The sequence below is a fragment of the Cheilinus undulatus genome, linkage group 4, assembly GCF_018320785.1.
Source record: "Cheilinus undulatus linkage group 4, ASM1832078v1, whole genome shotgun sequence".
NCBI classification, from domain to species: Eukaryota; Metazoa; Chordata; class Actinopteri; order Labriformes; family Labridae; genus Cheilinus; species Cheilinus undulatus.
This window is the reverse complement of record NC_054868.1, coordinates 43988272-44008719: the sequence shown is the minus strand read 5'-3', so window position 1 is coordinate 44008719 and position 20448 is coordinate 43988272. Positions and strand designations below refer to the sequence as shown.

At 40.4% G+C, this 20448-nt stretch overlaps 1 protein-coding gene across 2 annotated transcripts in view; it reads left to right on the top strand.

Annotated features, from left to right (window-relative positions):
* Positions 1-20448, top strand: part of LOC121508856 (protein kinase C beta type) — a 66030-nt gene that overhangs the window by 12201 nt on the left and 33381 nt on the right. For both annotated transcript variants that reach the window (XM_041785969.1, XM_041785968.1), the window contains exon 3: positions 15536-15618. In XM_041785969.1, the coding sequence (XP_041641903.1) occupies positions 15536-15618 (83 nt within the window). The remainder of the gene's footprint in view (positions 1-15535; positions 15619-20448) is intronic.

Below are 20448 nucleotides of genomic sequence, written 5' to 3'. Positions count from 1 at the left end.
ATCTGGGAAAGCTTCAATAGGAAACATTTGAGAAAATGCAAAGAATTTGAAAAAACTCTGAGTGTGATTGGATGAACGTTCTGCCTATCACATCTCTACGGGCCAATAAGAGCAACAAAACATGGGACATAGCTGCTATCGGGCTGCGCAGCTACTGAGGAATAACGCGGAACATGGCGACTATAGACATGTAAGTACTCGACTTTTGTCGTTTTTGAAAAGAAAACCACTCACTGCTGTTTTTTGTTCTTCTTTTAACGAAGAAATGTTGTCAAGTTCTGATAAAACTGGCGCTTTAGCAGCATCCACGCTAATCTCTTTCTCCATAACTGCACCAGCTCTTGCTGCTGCTTCTTTACGTCATGACTCTGCCGCGCCTGAAAGTACTGCCCCTTGTCACTGATTGGTTCTGTCACTTTCTAACCGGGCCCAAACGGATCAGACGGAAGCTTTGCCAGATGGATTCACCATTGAGAAACACGGAAATGGGCGTATCCATCTGCTTTGCAAGGTTAGCCTAAAACTCTATTTACGGCAGATGGTTATAGTCAAAATATCATATAAATAATTCCCTTTTTAAGCTAATAGTTTGGTTAAATGGAATAAAATTTCAGGTAACTGTCAGGCCCCTTTTCAGAGCTCTATGGGAGCGGACCATATTTCCTGAAAAATAACCCAGTCAGAGTCAGAGACCACAGTTTAGACCTGCCCGCTTTGTACAGTGTCTTGAGATAACTGGTTATGAATTGGAGCTTTCCATATAAAGACTGATGGATTGATTGATTGATATGCAGGATAAACAGTGAGCATAAAGAGCAGTCTGAACCGTAGTGAAACTCTAGCATAAATGCATAAATCTGAGAACAGTTCATCTCTGTTACCAAATTTCTGCACATAAGTGCAGCTAATGATGCTGAAAATCAAAAGTCTCAACTGGAGCAACAAATCTGTTTCAAGCTGTGTTGCAAAATCCAATCAGGGTTCAAATTTCCCAGCTTCCAGGAATGCATCAGAAAGGAGACTTGTGATGCATTCCTGTTGGACCTCATATTATAAAGTTTTTAAAACTGTGCTTACGGGTGCAAGTCTACACACAAACTTAAAAAAAACATGCTTAGTTTGCGGAACAGTTGGCACCCTTTTCTCAGTAGGGGCTCAGAAGAATTACGCAAGACTCTGTGAATGTAGGATGCACTGATGTCACAAGCACTTCCTTCAGCGGGGGAGATCCTGCAGCCGGTGACCTGCTGCACCAGAGGCGCAGCTTCAGCTTTCTGTGACTGACCCAAAGTGATCACAGATGCACTCAAAGAACTTGACTTCAGAGTTTGTCAGCACCCAAATGGCAATACACTTTCAGTCGCCTACGGTGTAGGTTAGTGATGATGCCCATATGCTCCAAGGATAGCCGTTTCTGATGGATTTAATCGTTATCTAAACGTACTATTGAAGCATTTTAGAAAAGGCCTGTGTGCCTGTGTGAGTGTGATGGCATACAGGATCACCTTCACTATTCCAGCTGTCAAACTGACAGACAACCTTCAAAAACATCTGTCGCTTTTCATAAGACGCCTCTGATAGCATGTGTTTTAGGTGTTTTATGTCTTTATTAACAAAGAAAGGACAGTGAATAGAGTCGAAGACAGGGATGAGAGAGTGGGTTCACGGGTCTGGGCTGCCTGTGTACACTTCCTGGATTAAATCACTTGAAAAAGATGATTTTATCATGATATTCTAATTTTTTGAGATGCACCCATACAGTTACACTGAGACTCACTAGAAACAGATGAATGTGAACTCTTTAAGGCAGTGGTACCCAACTGGTGGGTTGGGGCCCAAAAGTGGGTTTGTGAAGCCCTTTTCATTTGGTTGCGGTGTGTCTGGGGAAAATAAAAATGCGCCAAATTGTCAGATTGACCAAAAAATTCCCCAAACTTTGGGTCGCAACTCTCCTTGAGTGGTTGATAGTTGGTCCTGCGACTCCACCAGTTGAGAACCACTGCTTTAAGGGGATGTAAACCAATAAATGATGCCTTCACTTAGCAGAAGTGTCTAAAGGGCTTCTGTTTTAACCAGCTGCTTCTTAAGTTAGAGTGTACAGAAAGCCATAGCTGGAAATCCAAATGTCTCTGCCTAATGCAGCTATAAGCATGAACACAAACTCAAACTGGAATGAAAGCAATCAGTGTTTTATAGTACGAGCTTTTTGCAAGTGTGTGTTTTGTGACTAAGTGATAAAATAGCTCTTTTTCACTGCACTAAAAGTCGACTAGAGTGAAACATGTTCTCCATCTTGGCGAGGAGGCCTTTGATTTTCACTGATGTTTAAACTTCACACCCCACTGACCACATTAATAATCTGCTTTTAAGCAGTGTTCACCACAAAGAATGTGCAAATCTGTAAAAATGTTTCCTGTTTTTGTGCCCACATTACAACTGTTACAACCTGAATGACTCAAATACAAGGAGGATGCCAAATAAAGGAGAAGAAGAGGCACTGGTTTTCCTGGCTGCTCTTTGAAACTGATTGGATGCAGCTGAGGCTGACATTTAATCCTGATCATCGACTGATTGGTGGTTGAAGGAGTATCTTAGTTATTGATCTGCAGCCCGTGAAGGAGATCTATGACAGGATCATTAGTGACCCTGCGGCTGAGAAAACAAACAGAGGGGATTACAGAGCAGAGCTGCCTCTGCAAAGCAATGAGGAGGAAAACTTCTTCACAATGAATTTAAAGTTGAAAGATTTTCAAACAGCAGATGTCTCATTATTATCTGAGTGGATTCAGCTCGCCTCAGAATGTGGTGGGACAGGACTGAAGAGGAAATGAACAAACAAGGAAATTATTTCAGAGACAAAAGGGATCAAGTATGCATAAGAGATAGAAAAACATCACCTTTTAGCTCTTAGTCATAATTTATGAGCATTCACTCATCTATTCTCGTTTTGACCCTCAGGGATGTCCTCAATTTGCTTTTCCCATCCAACCCACCGCCCACAAACCCAACTGCACTTAATATGCAAAAATGCAATAAACCCCAGGGATCTCCAACCAGCTATTGTTAGTATTTTACCTAAAAGAGACACTTAACCTGCTTCATTCATTTTTCAAGCACATATGCAGTAACAATAATCATTTCCTTTATTTAGGCGGCGTATAATGAGGACACAGCCCACAACACACTGGCCACAGGATTGACAACCAGCCCTGGCGCATTTATGATGTATGTCTTCATCCACTCTCTCTCCCTATGCCTTCTGTCTCTCTTCAGCTGCACCATCCAATAAAGAATAGAAGTCTACTCTGAAGGCAGCTAAATGTAATATCAATAAGTCACTCCTTATGTGTATCGTCCCAATTCATAACCAACTTTATTACAAGGCACTTTAAAAAGAGAGCAGGTCTAGACTGTTCTCCTTGTTACATTATTTATAAAGACCCAGCATTAATCCACCATGAGCTAAGCATTAAGCTTCATTAAGCAAAGTCACAGTGGCAAAAAAAACTTCCTTCTGGAGCTGAACCAGACTGGTTTTTAACAGCCATCTGCTGAAGCTGTGTAAGAGACGTAAAGAGATAGAAGGAAATACAGAAAGGTAGACGGAAGAGGGAGATGCTAATAGAAAAGGGAAAAAGAGAAGAGGGAGATGCAGACGGAAGAGGGAGATGCAGATGAAAGACTGAAATGTAGAGAGAAGAGGGATGTGCAGACAAAAGAGGGATAGGTAGTTGGAGGCAGTAGATGTTAAAGGGGGAGATGCAGATGGAAGAGGGAGATGCAGAAAGAAGAAGGAGATGCAGATAGAAGTGGGAGATGCAGAAAGAAGAGGGAGATGCAGAAAGAAGAGGGAGATGCAGAAAGAAGAGGAAGATGCAGAAAGAAGAGGCAGATGCAGAAAGAAGAGGAAGATGCAGAAAAAAGAGGGAGATGCAGATAGAAGTGGGAGATGCAGAAAGAAGAGGAAGATGCAGAAAGAAGAGGGATATGGAGATAGAAGTGGGAGATGCAGAAAGAAGAGGAAGATGCAGAAAGAAGAGGGATATGCAGAAAGAATAGGAAGATGCAGAAAGAAGAGGAAGATGCAGATAGAAGAGGGAGATGCAGATAGAAGAGGGAGATGCAGATAGAAGTGGGAGATGCAGAAAGAAGAGGGAGATGCAGAAAGAAGAGGGAGATGCAGAAAGAAGAGGGAGATGCAGATAGAAGTGGGAGATGCAGATAGAAGTGGGAGATGCAGAAAGAAACCAGAGATGCAGAAAGAAGTGGGAGATGCAGATAGAAGAGGAAGATGCAGAAAGATTACAATACCTGCTAATATTTTTATCAGCTGTTCTCCGTGACAAGTCACCCCTGTGTCTGATCTCAATAACTACTGCTTTGCTGCCATGATGCTCTTTAATCTCAAGTTGACAATGCTGAACTGATCACACAAAAAGAACAGTCTAGAACATGAAGTTTTCGATCAAGAAAATGGAGATAGGGGCGCTGGTGGCCTAGTGGTTTAAGGTGCGCCCCATGTATGCGGATGGCCCGGTTTCGAATCTGGCCTGAGGCCTTTTACTGCATGTCTCTCCCTTGCTCTCGTCCCTGTTTCCAACTCTATCCACTATCCTCCTCTATCAAATAAAGGCACAAAAATGCCCCAAAAATTCTTTAAAAAAAGAATAAGAAAACAGAACTGTACACAAACCATGTCAGGCTACCAGTGGGAATCACTGGAACATAGAGTAAAATATTCAGCACAGGAATGTGAACATTAACTCCCAATGAGGAGTAAAGGCCACTAGTGCTAGCACTGCCAACGTAGGCCAAATAAATTCTGCAATCCAACGTCACACTAACTCCTCCTGACACTCATTACTACCCCTGTGATGCCGTCTAAAGTAAAAAATTCTCTGACTTGTTGACCAAAGGCCAATTTTTATTTGTGTTTAAGTGGATGTGAGATTATTCACCGAGGAATTTTTCTATATATTTTATACATTGCACTGAGTCCAGTTCTATCCTATCCTGTTGTTTTTTTTAAGATTAGTCTTTTTGGCTTCATGGCTTTTTTGATGATATTGGAAGTTTTGACTTTTCTTGGTTTTGGTTGGTTGCTGAGGGAGATGTAACATACAGTATGTGTGCTACGCTGCTCTAGTAGTTGGACTTTTGTGATTAGAGATAGCAGCAACCAAAAATCGCTGACGCTGATGGTGTTTTAACACCCGAGATTGTGAGAAGATGCAGTTTTGCTTTTGTGGTTGAAAATGGGTGCTGACGAAGCGGAAAAGGTGCACGTTGACACGGGCCTTACTCCCTTAAATCCTAAATTTTAGTGGGAAATTTTAAACTTTTAATCTGTCTGCATTAGATCTGGTTTGGGGGACCTGAAGTTTTATCTGCAACATTTCCTTTTTCTTTTTTTTCCTTTTTTTTTTTTTTTCTCAAGTGTCTGGGACTTTATGGAGGATTTGCAGCTGGCTTGAGAGTTTTCACTACATTACAAAGTTTCAAAAGCAATATATAGAAAAAGGGAAAATACGCACTTTTAATGCAAAATATGCACAAAACAGCAGCTAATGACAGCACAATGTGCCTTTTTAAGTTTAGCTGTTTGAATAAATTGTACAGAGAAGTTGTTGGTTGCTAATTACAAATCAATGCATTGTTATTAATGTCACTTCATAAAATTGAGTAAACAGGAGTTAAGACCATCGTCATTTCTGTCAATAAGATAATGAATGGCTGTATTGACTAGTTATTTTAGTTCTAAGACTTTAACACGACAGCTGGTTTACTTAGAATGATTTATCAATACCTGTGATTGATCTGATTTGAGTATCACTTGATCACTGTCAGAGTAAACTCAGGTGACCCAGGTCACTGCTCTGAAGATAATTGAAAGCTGTTCTTTAGGCCCGTAATCGACTGAAAGCTCAGAGAGCCGACCTGTGACGACTATACTACTTTGTCACATAGATTCAATGATACAAAGCAACAAAATGCAGTCTTATTAAGAAAAGATGAAAATGGACCTTCCACATGAGCAGCAAAATCCTATCATAATGTTGAAATACTCCAGATACATAGATATTTTCTATGCTATATCTCTGGCTTTTTTCTGTAACACATTTACAGAGAGAGCTGGAAGTCTGGGTATCTGTGGCCTATATTGTCTGACTGTAAGGGACAGTTATGCATAAGATTTATTACTAATCCAGCTCTCTGTGCGAGTGTGTGTGCTTGTGTGGGTATTTCTGTGTTTATTAGACAGAATGCAATATGCAGCGAGCAGGAATACAGGAGAACTTGAAAACAAACAGAAACAAATAACAGGTTTCTGTCTGTCAGCCCTCGGTTCCATTAGATTTAAACGTATCTGAAAATGCTCTGATATTAAGCTGTGGAGAAGGTAGACTGTAGTGTGTGGTCGTTATAGGGCTATCTTTCTAATATTTCCTCTAAAGGATATGAACATGAACATGCGTCATCACATAAGTCTCATCAGGTTTAAGGAGGTCAAAGGTAGGGATGTGTGATGTTGGAATTTTGCTGATTTCCAATATGCGCAGATTGTATTTTAAAACTCATTTTAGCAGATAACATTAATAGTATATGTGCACAGCGATTTTTATTGTATATTTTTTTAGCGAGCCTGTAACTTGGGTGACTTTTCAGGGACTTTAAAGATTAAAATGGTAGATCAGATATTGAATGTCTTTTTATTAGGGCTTTCATGATTAATTGAGTTAATCAAGATTAATCAAGGTCCACAATTAGTGCACTACAAAACTACAAAATTAAAATGCGAATAACTGGAATTGTAAAGTGTGATTAAAATTGTGCAATTAATTGTGATGAACTACAGAAATTATCGCAACTTAGAATTGTAATCTTTTGACAGCCCTACTTTTTATCAAGTTATACTCATCTTTTTAAAATCATATTTTCCCACTAGCTTGAATGCCAACTGCCATATTGGTTTCGCAGAATGCACTGCGAGGGGCTGGCAACCAATGGCAGGCTGTTCCGTCATAACGTGATGCTGTGTCGAACTGCACATGCTTGAACTTGCAGATCGTCATGGAGACGGCCTGAACAGAGAGATGGTTAGAGAGCCTGTGATGTGGCCCTGTGTGTCACTGTAATTTTAATATTTAGCGGTAAAACTTACAATAATAAGCAGTACAGACAAACTTGAGTGTCACAGAGTGGCTAAACATTAATATTCTGTTTGTTCTGTAGAGCTAAAATAATGTGCCAGCACAAGCTAAAGGTACGTAAAGGTATGTAAAGGTACGTGTATTCGTACTGAACCGATTCGGTATGGGCCTCTCGGTACAGTACAGACGTGTACCGAACAAATGCATGTGGAGCGAAGCTCATACACAGAAGGAAAACCAGAAAACAACTCACTGTCACACTGTCCTGACAACCAAAAAAACCACAGCAAACGACAGCAACCGCCTGAATATTCCCAGATAAAAGTGACCTGTTTAGCAGCACTTTGTTTCCCAGTAAAATACAACAGTGGACAAAGACAACAACAGTAGCGCTGACATTATTCTGCAGCTGTGTCGCTAAAAGCACGTTGTCCAGCAGACCAATCAAAGCATTTGAAAAAGCTCCACTCAAACAAGAACGTCACTGTAAAGAGCCTTACCAGCTGGCTATAAATTTCTTATTCTTTAAGATCATTTTTGTTATAACAATGGTGCTCTGGCTCTGTGAATCAAATTAATTTTGCCTTCATATGTCAGCCTCTTAGGAGGGAGAGATGGTCTCTGCAGCTGCGTCCTAGGTAGAGATATCCTCAGATTTCACACGGCTCTAACCTCTTTATCCGCCAAGATGGGCTGTGAAAAGTTCTCCCAAAATTGTAGTAGGTCCCAATGTTTAAAAAAGTAATCCAGTGCTGAAGTCCGTGTTGAAATCGGCAGGAAAGACGCTAATTAGCATACTTAACAAGCTAACGTATGGTAGTATGATGATTTGTTCAAGTTTGCTGGGAAATTTTGGTGTTTAAAGAATGGGTAGTCAATATATCAATGAAAATAACCTAGTAACTCAAAAATGGATTTATTTAGTAATATTTTTAATCATTGAAGACCTTTCGGAAGGAGGCTACAGCATTATTAATAATATAAATGTAATTTAATCAGCCTATTTATTTTAATACAATTTAATTTAAAAATTAATATTATATTTTATTTATTTGCTTCAATTACCATACCGAAAACGTACCGAACTGTGACTTAAAAACTGAGGTACGTACCAAACCGAAATTTTTCTGTACCGTTACACCCCTATCAACTGTACATTTTTGCCATTTGTACTTATAAGTTTGTAAAGTTTTAGGCTGGACCAAAGACCTGTGCCAATTTAGAGTTTTTCTTTGTTTATCCTCATAAATTAAAATGTGTTAAGGACTGATGTTTTAGGTTTGAAATACAGATTTGAATATTAGTATTGACATCAGTATCAGCCAAAATAAAATATCGAATATCAGCAAAAATCCAACATCGTGCATCCCTAACTATTCGATCAGTACTCTGAATCGGCTGAGACTTAATGCTTTGGTATCACAATGGGTACTGGGAAGAAAAAACTGGTGTTTGAATCTACTGGCCACTCTTTACATTTAGACAAACTCTTGGTGCTAAATGGAGTGCAAGTTCATGTGCTACTTAAACAATGTGAGCACATGGCAAAGGAATTACTTCCTGTAGGAGGTGGGAGTTAAGGAAAGCACCTGTGCCAGGTGTAGGATAGGGCTCTTTGTCTTTTACGAGGTTGATTGAGAGCTAGTTTAAGACAGCATTTCCAACATGGCGGCAGCATGGACTGGTTTCAAAAATCCATCTTTAGAAACCATTCATGACCTATAACGGTCTGTGTCCATGTTTTATACAGTCTATGGTTCAGTCCTCTGAGCTGTTTCAAAACAAGAATCAATGAAAATTTAGCAGATTGAGAACATTGATTTGCAGTCTTTTCCATTTTCTGACATTCAACAACCAAACATTTTATTGATTTGACCAAAAACTAATCAGCAAATCAATATGCTGTGAAGTAAGTGTTCATTTGTTGCCCTACAGAAGCCTCTGGAGATTCCTGCAGCAGATTTAGTTCTCTCTGGTTCCAATTTGTTCAGGCATGTTGAGGCCTGAGTGATGATAATGTGTCCCTCTGTCTGTGGGATTTTCTGGATTGGCATTGATGATCTAAGATGGAGGAAACTTCCTGAAGCCCCAGTTGAAGCGAGTCTGTCGTCCCGCTGTCGTCCTGGCTCCCCATCGCAGAGGATGATTTTTTTTTGGATCAGCTCTGATTTGCTGCTATCGCTGTCAGTCGCCACAAAAACGGGGCGGCTCGTGTGTGTGTGTGTATGTGTGTGTGGAGAGAGACTCTACTGTAGGGCTCAGCCTGGTTGCTAGGCAACAGAGCGAAGACCTCCTCGGCAGGTCACTAGGCCCGTCTTTCAGTAGCGTGTGCATGCACAGGTGTGTGACGGAGAATATTTCGGAACAAAAAGCTTTAAAGTGCGACCGTGTTGTCTCTCTGTTGTTCTGTTTTTGTCTCTTCTGACACGCTGAAAAAAAACCACACACACACACACACACGGATTCTCCGCCCCCTCACGCCGCCTCAAACCCAGCTGTGCCCCCATCCCTTCCTGCCCACACACACACTCTCTGTCTCTCTGTTCGACTTGATTTCTTCTTCACTCTTTCTTTCCTTCCTTCTCTCTCTCTCTGTTTCCTTTCTTTCAGTCACAGCCCGTCTCTTCATTTGCATTGTGTAGAGCTACAGATGGACACAAATCAAGCATGCTACACCCAGCCAAACACTGACTACTGTCCTCATTTAGTTCAAACCGCACTCATCCAGCTGAACTGTATATGTGAGGGGGGTCCAGGTGTGCAAAGACGAGGCCAAACCATCTCTCCTCCTGCAGCTTCAGCACTCTGTTGCTTAACAGCTAGAAACCTGCAGAAAGTGCAGCTTGTTGCCACGGCTGCCTCATGAAAATGTAACGAGAATGTGAATAATTAAGATTAAACCAGAGCGTAATGTCTGCCTTCGTGTGTCTATGAGTGAGTGTGTGCTTCTCTTTTAATCTAAAGTGGTTGTTGTTGTGAATGTTTTTATAATCAGGTTCGTCAGTTTGTAAAGCGAAACCATCCTGACTTGGTCTATTTTTAGTTCTTACTGGAAGTTGTTATGGAGTGAAAGTGGTTTAAATCAGCTCTGTGGAAGATTTACATGTAAAAACAAGACTGCACAGTATGAGAGAAACACATGATGTGAGATAACAGGGCTCAGCATTGCCATAAGGATATGAAGCGGAATAAATAAGCAATATTCAAGACTGCACATGATCTGTAATAAAGGTATGAACTATCTGCTGTTCTTTATGTTTTACACTAAAGTAGTATCTGATAATCCTCAATACAAGATGTTTTAGAAGGATGCAGTCCCTTTTTTTATTCTAGATGCCTGACCATTGCACCAACAGGGACTATAATGGCATTGTGCCCATTCATTCTGTAGAGCATTTATGAGGTCAGGCACTGATGTTGGACGAGAAGGCCTGGCTCGCAATCTCTGTTCCAGTTCATCCCAAAGGTGCTCGATGGGGTTGAGGTCAGGACTCTGTGCAGGCCAGTCAAGTTCTTCCACACCAAACTCATCACCATGTCTTTATAGTTCTATCTTTGAGCACTGGGGCACAGTCGTGTTGGAATAGAAAAGGGCCTCCCCACAACGCTGGAAGCATAGCATTGTCCAAAATGTCTTGGTATGCTGAAGCATTAAGATTGCACTTCACTGGAGATGAGAGGCTTTGCTCAAATTCTGAAAAACCGTCCCATACCATTATCCCTCCTCTAGCAAATCTTCATAGTTGGCACAGTGCAGTCAGGCAGGTAACTTTCCCCCAGCATCCATCAAACCCAGGCTCTCTCATCTGAAGTGTGATTCGTCAATCCACAGAAAACGTTTCCACTGCTCCACAGTCCATCCGACGCTTGGCATTAATGATGAATTGCATCACTCCCTATCTAACGTGTTAACATCAGTGATAGAAAATGGGATGAGGAAAAAAAAAAACCCACCACGTAACATTATACTATTGAGTTAAAAGTAAAAAGGAAAAGGTGCCGGGTTCTGTCTGCAGCACTGTAGTATTACATTAATGTTAAAAGCCAGGACGACATCGCCAGTGGATGACCAATGTTCGCTAGCAAAGAAAGTAAAAACACATTGCCTTTGTGCTCCCGTGATATGTAAGGTCTGCTTTACATTTTTGGCTGACCGCTGAAGTCAGCCCTACACATGGAAATGACTTTGTCTAAGTAAGTCTGTCAGTAAGTAAGTGACTGAGTGAGTGATCCTTTTGTAGAGTTGCAGAGTTGCGTTTGCTTGTACTGAATGCTGGCAGTAATGGCTGCCTCCGCTGTGTTAACTAGAGCCATACATACAGAGTTGCGCTATGGGTGGGGTTTACTTGTGCTGAAAGCCCTCTAATGGCTGCTTCCATTGCTGTAAATACTCAGATATAGCTTTAGCATGGCCTCTGTTTAACCAGAACTGGGCCACATTTATGTGTGACAAAGACTAAAGACAAACCTATAAGCTTTTCATGTTGGGAAAGATGTTTTAACTCCTCTTCTGACCTGAATTTGGCATGACTATGTGATAGTTGAGGGGGAAGAGGTAACTTGTTGTGTAAATGCTTTGTACGCTGGCTGCTCGAGGAGCGATTAACTCTGAATTAATCGCAGCAGCACTTCAGTCAAAACTGGACATTTCTTTATTAAAACAAGTGAAGACAGCAACACTTAAAGCTTTCTGTAACAGAGAGTGTTTTTGCACTTCTGCCAAACCTCTTTAGCGTGTGATAGTTAAAGGGGAAAGGGTTTCTTTTTGTGCTTGTATGGCTACTAGCCGAACGTTAGCTCAGCCTTAGCCAGACCAACACATTTCTTCATCACAGTTAGCACTGAGAGCAACACGGAAAGCTTTCTTTGACAGAAAACAATGTTGTCGCTCTACTGCTGCCCCGCTTTGGCATGACAGTGTGATATTTATGGGGAAAGGGCTAGTTGTTGTATACAGCTAATGAGTTGTGTCCCAGCTGACTCTAGCAGGCCTGCTAGTCATTAGCTGGGACTGAGTCGCAGCTGCGCTTTTGTCTGAGCCAGACTACGTGTCTAAATCCAAACAAGCACAGAGAGCAACACTGAAAGCTTTCTGTGACAGACAATAATGTTCTCTCTCCACTCCCGGTCTGTTTTGGCAATCATGGTGGTGGGCTTGTCCCGTTTAGTCCGCTGTTAGCTTTAAGCTTGGATGTCGCAGTAGGACCGCTGCAGTTTACTCCGACCTGGACCGCTGTTCTTGTTGAAACCAGGGTACAGAGCCACACTGACAGCTTGTCTTGTGCAGAGGAGAGGTTTGTGCTCTTTTCTTGTAGTGCTGTCTTCCATTCGCACAGTAATAGCAAAGAAGAGCGCCTCAGCTGAGTCGATGTGTGTCTGTGTTTAACCAATCAGATGCGGTAGAACAAAAGCAGGAGGGAAGGGGGTGACGCTGTTCACGTTTCATTTCCACACACACAGAAGGAGACACAGACAGGGCAACATGTAGCTTTTTACATTTCAATACCTACTTAGTATGATTTTGGCTAAAAATAATAAAATACTAACAATCATGACTAATTCACTCAGCCAGAACACACATTTCAGTCAGGCATTTCAACAGGCATCCCAGATAGTTGCGGTCAGCCATGTGCTACATTTTAACCTCGTCTTGTTTACAAGCAATCTTTCTTTTTGAACCATGAACAGTGAAATATTCCCAGACTTTCGAAGTGTTAGGACGTGCAGATGTTGCATCAGGTGCTGCTATTTCTCTCTGTTTTTCTTTTCCTGTCTATCACTGTTGAGCATGTCCAACAGAGATAGTATGAATGACAGATGGCTCACTCCTAAGCATCTCAGCTTGAGAAAATAATGTTTTGTAAACACAAGCAACACGCTGCATTAAAAGGTGCACAGACGCAACAAACGAATCATTGACAATATAAATTTGTTGGGGACAGAAGTCATCATTGATTATCGCTGCCAACGGCAACGAATCGTTGCATCCTTAAACACAATGCTTTTAAAGTTTCCTATGTGCACTTAGAGGCGTTTGCTGAGCTCTTCCAAAACCAGAAATTGAAGTGTGACTGCAGAGAGAGGCAGAAAATCTGTTTCAGATTACTGGGCCTCTAGACCTGACTGAAAACTGTCCGAGGCTTGCTCTGTAGAATGGACTTTGAAGAAGATCAACAGATTTGGTATGATAATGGTGGATTTCAGACCTAGTTACAGCGTCTTCGACTCGTCGTTGATTATGTCACACTACTAGAGTGTTTGTTGTTCCCGAAGCTCTAAATCAAGCCCAAGCTTTGATGATGAGTTGCAACATTGCAGTCGGACTGAAATCTGGCTGAATTTGTGTAGTCTGAGCCGGCCTCTAGATAATATTCAGTGCTTCCAACAGTAAAGACTTTCTACTAAAGACAGTCCCACTTCACATGCAAATAAAAGACCTTTATTTTGAAAGAGCTACGCCAGGAAATGTGGCAGCAGCAGCTCAGCACAGCCTGAATATCTGAAATAAGAATGCAAATCAGCTAAAACAGTAGGAGGCCTGAGCAAGTGTTCACATGCACATTGTTAAAATAAACTCACATTTTCAGCACAGAACAATCAGCATGTTAAGACATGAATCTGATTCTGGCTGTGGCAGATGTTATTGCTTCTGTTTTTTTTTTAAACTTAATTTTATATACTTGTAGATGTTTTTCACTTCTTAAATTTGGTATAGTGGTGAATAACTCTGTCTTCTTTTGTTTAAAATACCTTAAATACATTGTATCATATTTCTCATTGCCTTACATGGACTTTAATCATTAACTCTGTGGTTAAACGCGTTGGCTGACCCTTAGTCAAACATTTTTTTGCCCAAAGCACACCTTCGATTGAGACAAAATCTCAGGGCACACTTTCTCCATATTCATGCAAATTTTTTTCTTTGACATGATGATAATGCATGGTTATTTATATCTACAACACACACCTAGACATTCCTGGCCTTCACCATTTGGGAACAACTGGAGTACACAAAGACACTCTAAAATGTTTATTTTTGCAACATACATTTTAGCTACATCTGCTTTAGTCACAGTTGTTAATTAAAGCAATCTTCTGCTGCTAATCCAAAACTTTTTGCACACATTTTAAGGGATTTTTACACCTAATTATCCAAAAATATGTACATATGAAATAAAGGCAAAGCTAGAAAATACCAGAAATACCACACAAAAAAATTACCTTCATAAGAGGTTGTCTGATTTTTTGATACTTAATAATAATGCAAGTTTTAAAATGATATTATCGTAACAATTGTTATCTTAATCAGTGATAGGATCAAAAAATACCTGTGAAAACACATGAAAGTATCTTGAGTTGCTGTACAATTGAGTCATGCATGGTTGTGCAAATTCTCAAGGCATTCCTAGACTTTCCATAAGGCACACCATTTGAGAAACACTGGTCTAATATAATTAGTTATAATCTCTTTAGATTTTTCTAGGGTTAGGGTTCAGTGAGCAATACACGTCGTCCAGATCTGAAAATTTTTAAAGTTTTAAATTGGTCAGTTTTTGTCACATTGTATTGTCTTTCTGAAATGTCTGACAAACTCATGAGTATTCATCATGTTATTTTTCTTTTTCATCTGAAAACCACAGAATTGAATCTGAACTTTCAGTATATATAATTGTGTCGACATTTACCTGAAAGAAAAAATTGAATTTGAAGTCATCAGGGCTTTACATCAGGGCTTTTTTATACAGTTATGGAGACAAGAATTGGTATATTAAACGTTGAAGAGTGCATAAGCTCTCTATCTGGTGCTTTTGCTGAAAATCTATTAAATTCAAGGATCTTGAAAAATAGCCAAATCACAAACTTGTTATTCAGTTGGATGTAGAAGTCCGTCACCAGAGGATTTTTGGTACCACAGATAAAATGCTTTTCCTGATCTCTGGTTAGATCTGCTGTGATACACTGTTGTCCCATGCATTCTCCAAAAACCTCCATGCAGGATATTTATTTTGGTCGTACAGTGTTCTGAATGATTTAGACATCAAGCAGTGAAATCTCCTGCTGTCTTTTGGATCGGCCTCTGTTGTAAGTTTCCTGCAGCAGCTTCAGCGATATTGGCCGTGATCATGAAATATCCCACCATGCCGTCTGTGGTTAAATATAAATTCTTCTAAACTGAAGCAAATAAAACTAAATATAGGTGTCGACTGCAAGGAAGGAGCAAAAGGGAGCTGCTGAAATATGAGAGGCCTATTGTGCAATGACTAATGCCACATAATTGACATATTGATTCATCTCTTTGTTGCTTTTGTGTGTCGCCTTATTTGGCTTTGCAAGGAAGCCTGAGTTGACATTTACTTTTTTCTCTCCCTTCACTCCCTCTACAGTGTGCTGTTTCGTGGTCCATAAGCGCTGTCATGAATTTGTCACCTTCTCCTGTCCGGGGGCCGACAAAGGACCTGCCTCTGATGTGAGTAGAGAGACGGTTCACTCAAAACATGCACACAACACAAACAAATACATGCATATTAAAAAAGGAGCTACTCTGAGGGGGGGTCGACATTTAGGGCCCCATTGTGATAGTTAAACAGTGCAAAATCTGAGGGGCAGCACAAAAAGAGTTGGATTAAGAGTTGGATTTGCATATTTGCCACACTTAAATGTTTTAGATCATCCAGCACATTTTAATATTAGACAAAGATAACCCGAGTAAATAAAAATATGCAGTTTTTAATTAATGATTTCATTTATTAGGGGTAAAAGCCATCAAGACTTACTCTAAAACTTACTCCAAAACTTTTAGAGACCACAATTCATGGTTCCATCAATTACAGCAAATCGTCCAGGTCTGGAAGCAGCAAAGCAGCCCAAGACCATCACACTGCCACCACCTTCTTTGACTGTTGGCTCTTTTTATGAAATGCTGTGTTGGTTTTACCCCAGATGTAATGGGGCACACACCCTCCAGAAAAATCAACTTTTGTCTCATCAGTCCACAGAATATTTTTCCTAAAGTACTGGGGGTCATCAAGATATTTTTTGTAGGGTTGTTCTGATATCTATACCAGTATTGGAAATACATCCGATTCTGCTTAATATGCAGGTATTGGTATCAGTGAGTACACAAGTTTATGCACCGATGTGATACTGTTTGGTTTAGCTTTATATTTTGCTTCGTTTAGCCATGCAGTTCGCTGCAGCTTTTTCAGCAAGTATGGAGCTTATGTGACTTTTGGGGACTATAATGATTAAATCCACACCAGTACACCCGATATTGAACGTCTTTTTATCTACTTTAATAGAATTTCAATCATTTATTACTGTTAGCCTGAATGCTAACTCAAATACTAACCACTATATTTGTTTGGGTCTGTCAGCCAGTTGCAGGCTGTCCCGTAATCACGTCATGGTGCCTGAGTAGAGCATGGGAGAGAGAGAGAGAGAGCCTGTGATAAAGCCCCCTGTATTATTATTTTATTATTTAAGAGTAAAATTTAATAATCAGCAGAAAAACAACTTTAGGGTCACGATGCTGTACATTATGATTCTATTTGTTGAGCCATGTTCTGAGTCAAATATAGGTCTAAAATAATTTGCTAGTCTGTACAGTCAGCCCAGAAAGTTCACGCTGGTATCGGATCAGTACTCGGTATCGGCCGATACCCAACACCTTGGTATCGGTATCGTATCCAAACATCCCTAGTTTTTTGTCAAACGTAAGACGAGCCTTTGTGCTTTTTGTTTAGCAGTGGTTTTCACCTTGGACATCTCCCATGGCTGCCGTTTTTGCCCAGTCTCTTTCTTATTGTTGAATCATGACCTCTGACCTTAACTGAATCAGATGATTCCTGCAGGTCTTAAAATGTTTTCCTGGGTTCTTCGGTGACATCCTGGATGAGTTGTCGATGTGCTCTTGGAGTAATTTTGGGAAAGTTCGCCTCTGAGCCAAGTTGTCTCCGTTTGTGGATAATGGCTCTCACCCTGGTTCACTGGAGTCTCAAAGCCTTAGGAGTGGCCTTGTAACCCTTTCCATACTGATGGGTGTGGCTAGTGAATTCAAATTCAGCTTTCACTTTAAAAGCCAGGTGCGCCTGCTGCCTGGTGCGTTGGTATTTTAACTGTGGATATTTTTCTTTATTCATAGACGAACTGAACTCCAGCTGGCTCATTTAACTTCTCCATCGTTCATTGTGCCACTGAAGACACAGAATACACACAGAACAATGTATGATTCATGCTGATGATGGACTTCTTTAAGATGTATCTGAAGCATGTAGCCTTTTGTTCTGTCATTTTCAGTAAAAGTAGTCTTAAAGCTTTGTTGCTATGTCGGCCAGCTCTTCCTGCCAGCTGTCCTTCAAGCTAGTAAATCTAAAGGCACTGACAGAGAGATTTTAAGTCGTATGCTCTTTTGGTCATATCATAACAATTCAAATACTATTAGAAAGAAAATAGTTCAGTCTACCATTATTTTTCATTGTATGTAGGGTTTTATTGTTTTAATATCTGTTTACATTTTAAAATCTTTAAGTGTGAGCCAGGCTTTAAGAAAAGTTGCTGCGTATGCAGATGATGTTTGAGTGTCTTTATGTGGAATCTTAATTTGATTCAAGTCTCTCTGAGTGAAGGTTTGAAACTTCTGGTTTAGCAAGTGGCAGAGATACAAGATGTCTGATCAAGCGTTGCTCTACAGATGGTGCTTTCTGCTCCTCTGCCCTCCATATAGAGTGTTTTTCTGCATACAGCCAGAGCTTGCTGAACCTGATATAGCAATACTACTTAGATTACAAACAGATACAAAAGCAATTTGGAAACCAATGATCTCTGTATACAAAAATCTGAATTTAATCTGGATTAAGTGAACTGCAAAGGTTTTATTTCCTCACTTGGAGAAAAAAAATGTAGGAGCATGGCTCTGATGCACTCCAGCAGCTCTATAATCGGCGGCTTTTCTGTGACAGACTGCTAAGATTTCTCACACTGTGCCCTGCTGACAGGCTGCTAGAGGCTGAGATTGTAGGGACCACGGTGGATGAGAGAAGGAGGCAGAGAGGGGGTTTATTTTCAGCAATGTGTGAAATGTTCTATATAAATAACATCACTGAGATGGTGGTGATTTTTTTTAATCTTTTATGAATGAGATTACTTTTTCAAATATAGCTATAGTTTAGGTAATACAGCTGTTTGGGAGATGAAATTAGTTTTAAATCTGCATAGATCAGTCCGTCTACACAAGTGAGAGAGGCCACCAAGACACCTACTGTATGACTACTGAAGGAGTTACAAGATTTAGAGACTGCATAAAACAACTGCTGCCTGGGTCTTTGACCAGTCAAAGCTTTATGGGAGAGTGGAGAGAGAAAGCCACTGCTGAAGAAAACTTCAAACTATCAAACTGATACCAGAGCACTTCTGAAATCAGTGATCTTCTGGTGCAGAATCTTCACTGAACGATCGCTGGTTTTGTGAGTACATAAATCTAAATTTAATCTGGATTAAATGCCTGCAAAGATTTTCCTCACCTGGAGTAAAAAAGTAGGAGCATGTCCCTTGTGTGCTCCAGCAGCTCTATGATAGGTGGCTTTTCCATGACAGGCTGCTAAAGATTTCTCATTTCTAAGATTTCTTTCTAGTATAAAATTTTGACTAGAGTTCAATAAAGGCATGTGGGAGACTCCATTGTGAAGTGAAAGAAGAGGCTTTAGTCTAATGAGACCAAAATGGTGCTTTTTTGTCCATAAGACAAGATGGGGGACGTTAGGCGGACACTGAACACTGCACATCAAAACAAACACACCATCCCCACCAAAATACAGGAAAATCCTGGAGGACAAGCTTATTCACTCTGCAAGAGAAGTACAGCTTATTTTCCAGTAAGTATACTGCAGAAGCTACACAGAAATGGTTAAAAGACAGCAAAGGGAATGATCTGGAGTGGCCGAGTCAGAGCCCAGACCTCAATCCAATAAAGAATTAGTGGCTGGACTTGAAAAGGGTTGTTCATGCTTGATCCCTGTGCAATCTGACAGAGTTTGAGCAGTTTTGCAAAGAAGAATGGAGTAAAATTGCAGTGTACAACTGAGGCCTACCCACACAGACAGTGCTGTGATTGTAGCCAAAGGTTCATCTATTAAATACTGACAAGAGGGGTGCGAATATTTATGCATTCAAATATTTTTGTTTAATTGACATTACTTTGTAGAAATCTGTTTTCCCCTCAACAGAAGAGTTGTTGTTGTTTTTTGTTTTTGTTTTTTTTGCATTTTTTTGCATTTTTTGTCTTAACAGCCAAATTACATTGACCATGACTGATTTATAAAATCAATAAAAGGGGTGAATATTTTTTACAGGCACCATGCTCATATCAGGAGCCTCTCTGAGGATCTGGTGGTTTAAGCTACTAAAGCAAAGCTAAAGCTTCATGTTGGCAGGTTGCCTTTCAGGTGCTTGGAAAGAGTTGATGTTGAGTTCACAGCAGCAGAAAGTTGTTGAAAGCCTTGGCACAGTTTACACTTAACCCTAACATTGTTTTCCTTTTGTGCAAGAAAGTCAAAGTAGTGTGTATAGCTCCAACCCTTACAAAATGTCTGGATTTGACCCCCACTGCCGTTTTCATTTTCCTCCTCCATAAACTCGAGGCAGTGTCACGAGAGTTATACCATGCATGCATGAAAAAGAATATTTGACTTGTTTTCTGTCCATACATTATACCGACTGGCAGATAAATAATATTAAGTCAGCCAAGTTAAAAGGTCACAATAGTAGGATTACTGGAGTTATTATTGGGATTACTGGAGTTAGCAACTAAAACAGCACCTGTTTTTTTTAGACGTAATGCCCTCGAGTCTTTTGTTCAAGCACAAGTATCAATAGTGTCTCAATAAAGTAATGAATTATAAAAGAGTCTTGGCAGTAGTAATGATATTAATAAAAAAAGAAGAAGATAAAAATCCCAAGACTCCTCTCGTGTGAAACTTTAATGTTTATAACACTCACGGTTAGTGATTGTTTCCTGTTCACGGTTCATTTATAACATTAGCAAGGTCAGCATTTGTTTTTTTGGTGTGAGTGAACTTCCATGTAGTTCCTGTAACTGCTGCCTGATGAACGCTCACACCGACACACACAGATGTAACCTCTTGTCCTCTCTCCTGCTGAGCTGTCAGCCCACAATCACACAGAGACATGTCAGTGAGGAGAAAATGTGCTGCCTGGCTGCCTCAGGTTAATGAGCCAGTATCTCTCATTCTCACACACACACACACACACACAAACAAAACACAACCACGCACACCAAGTT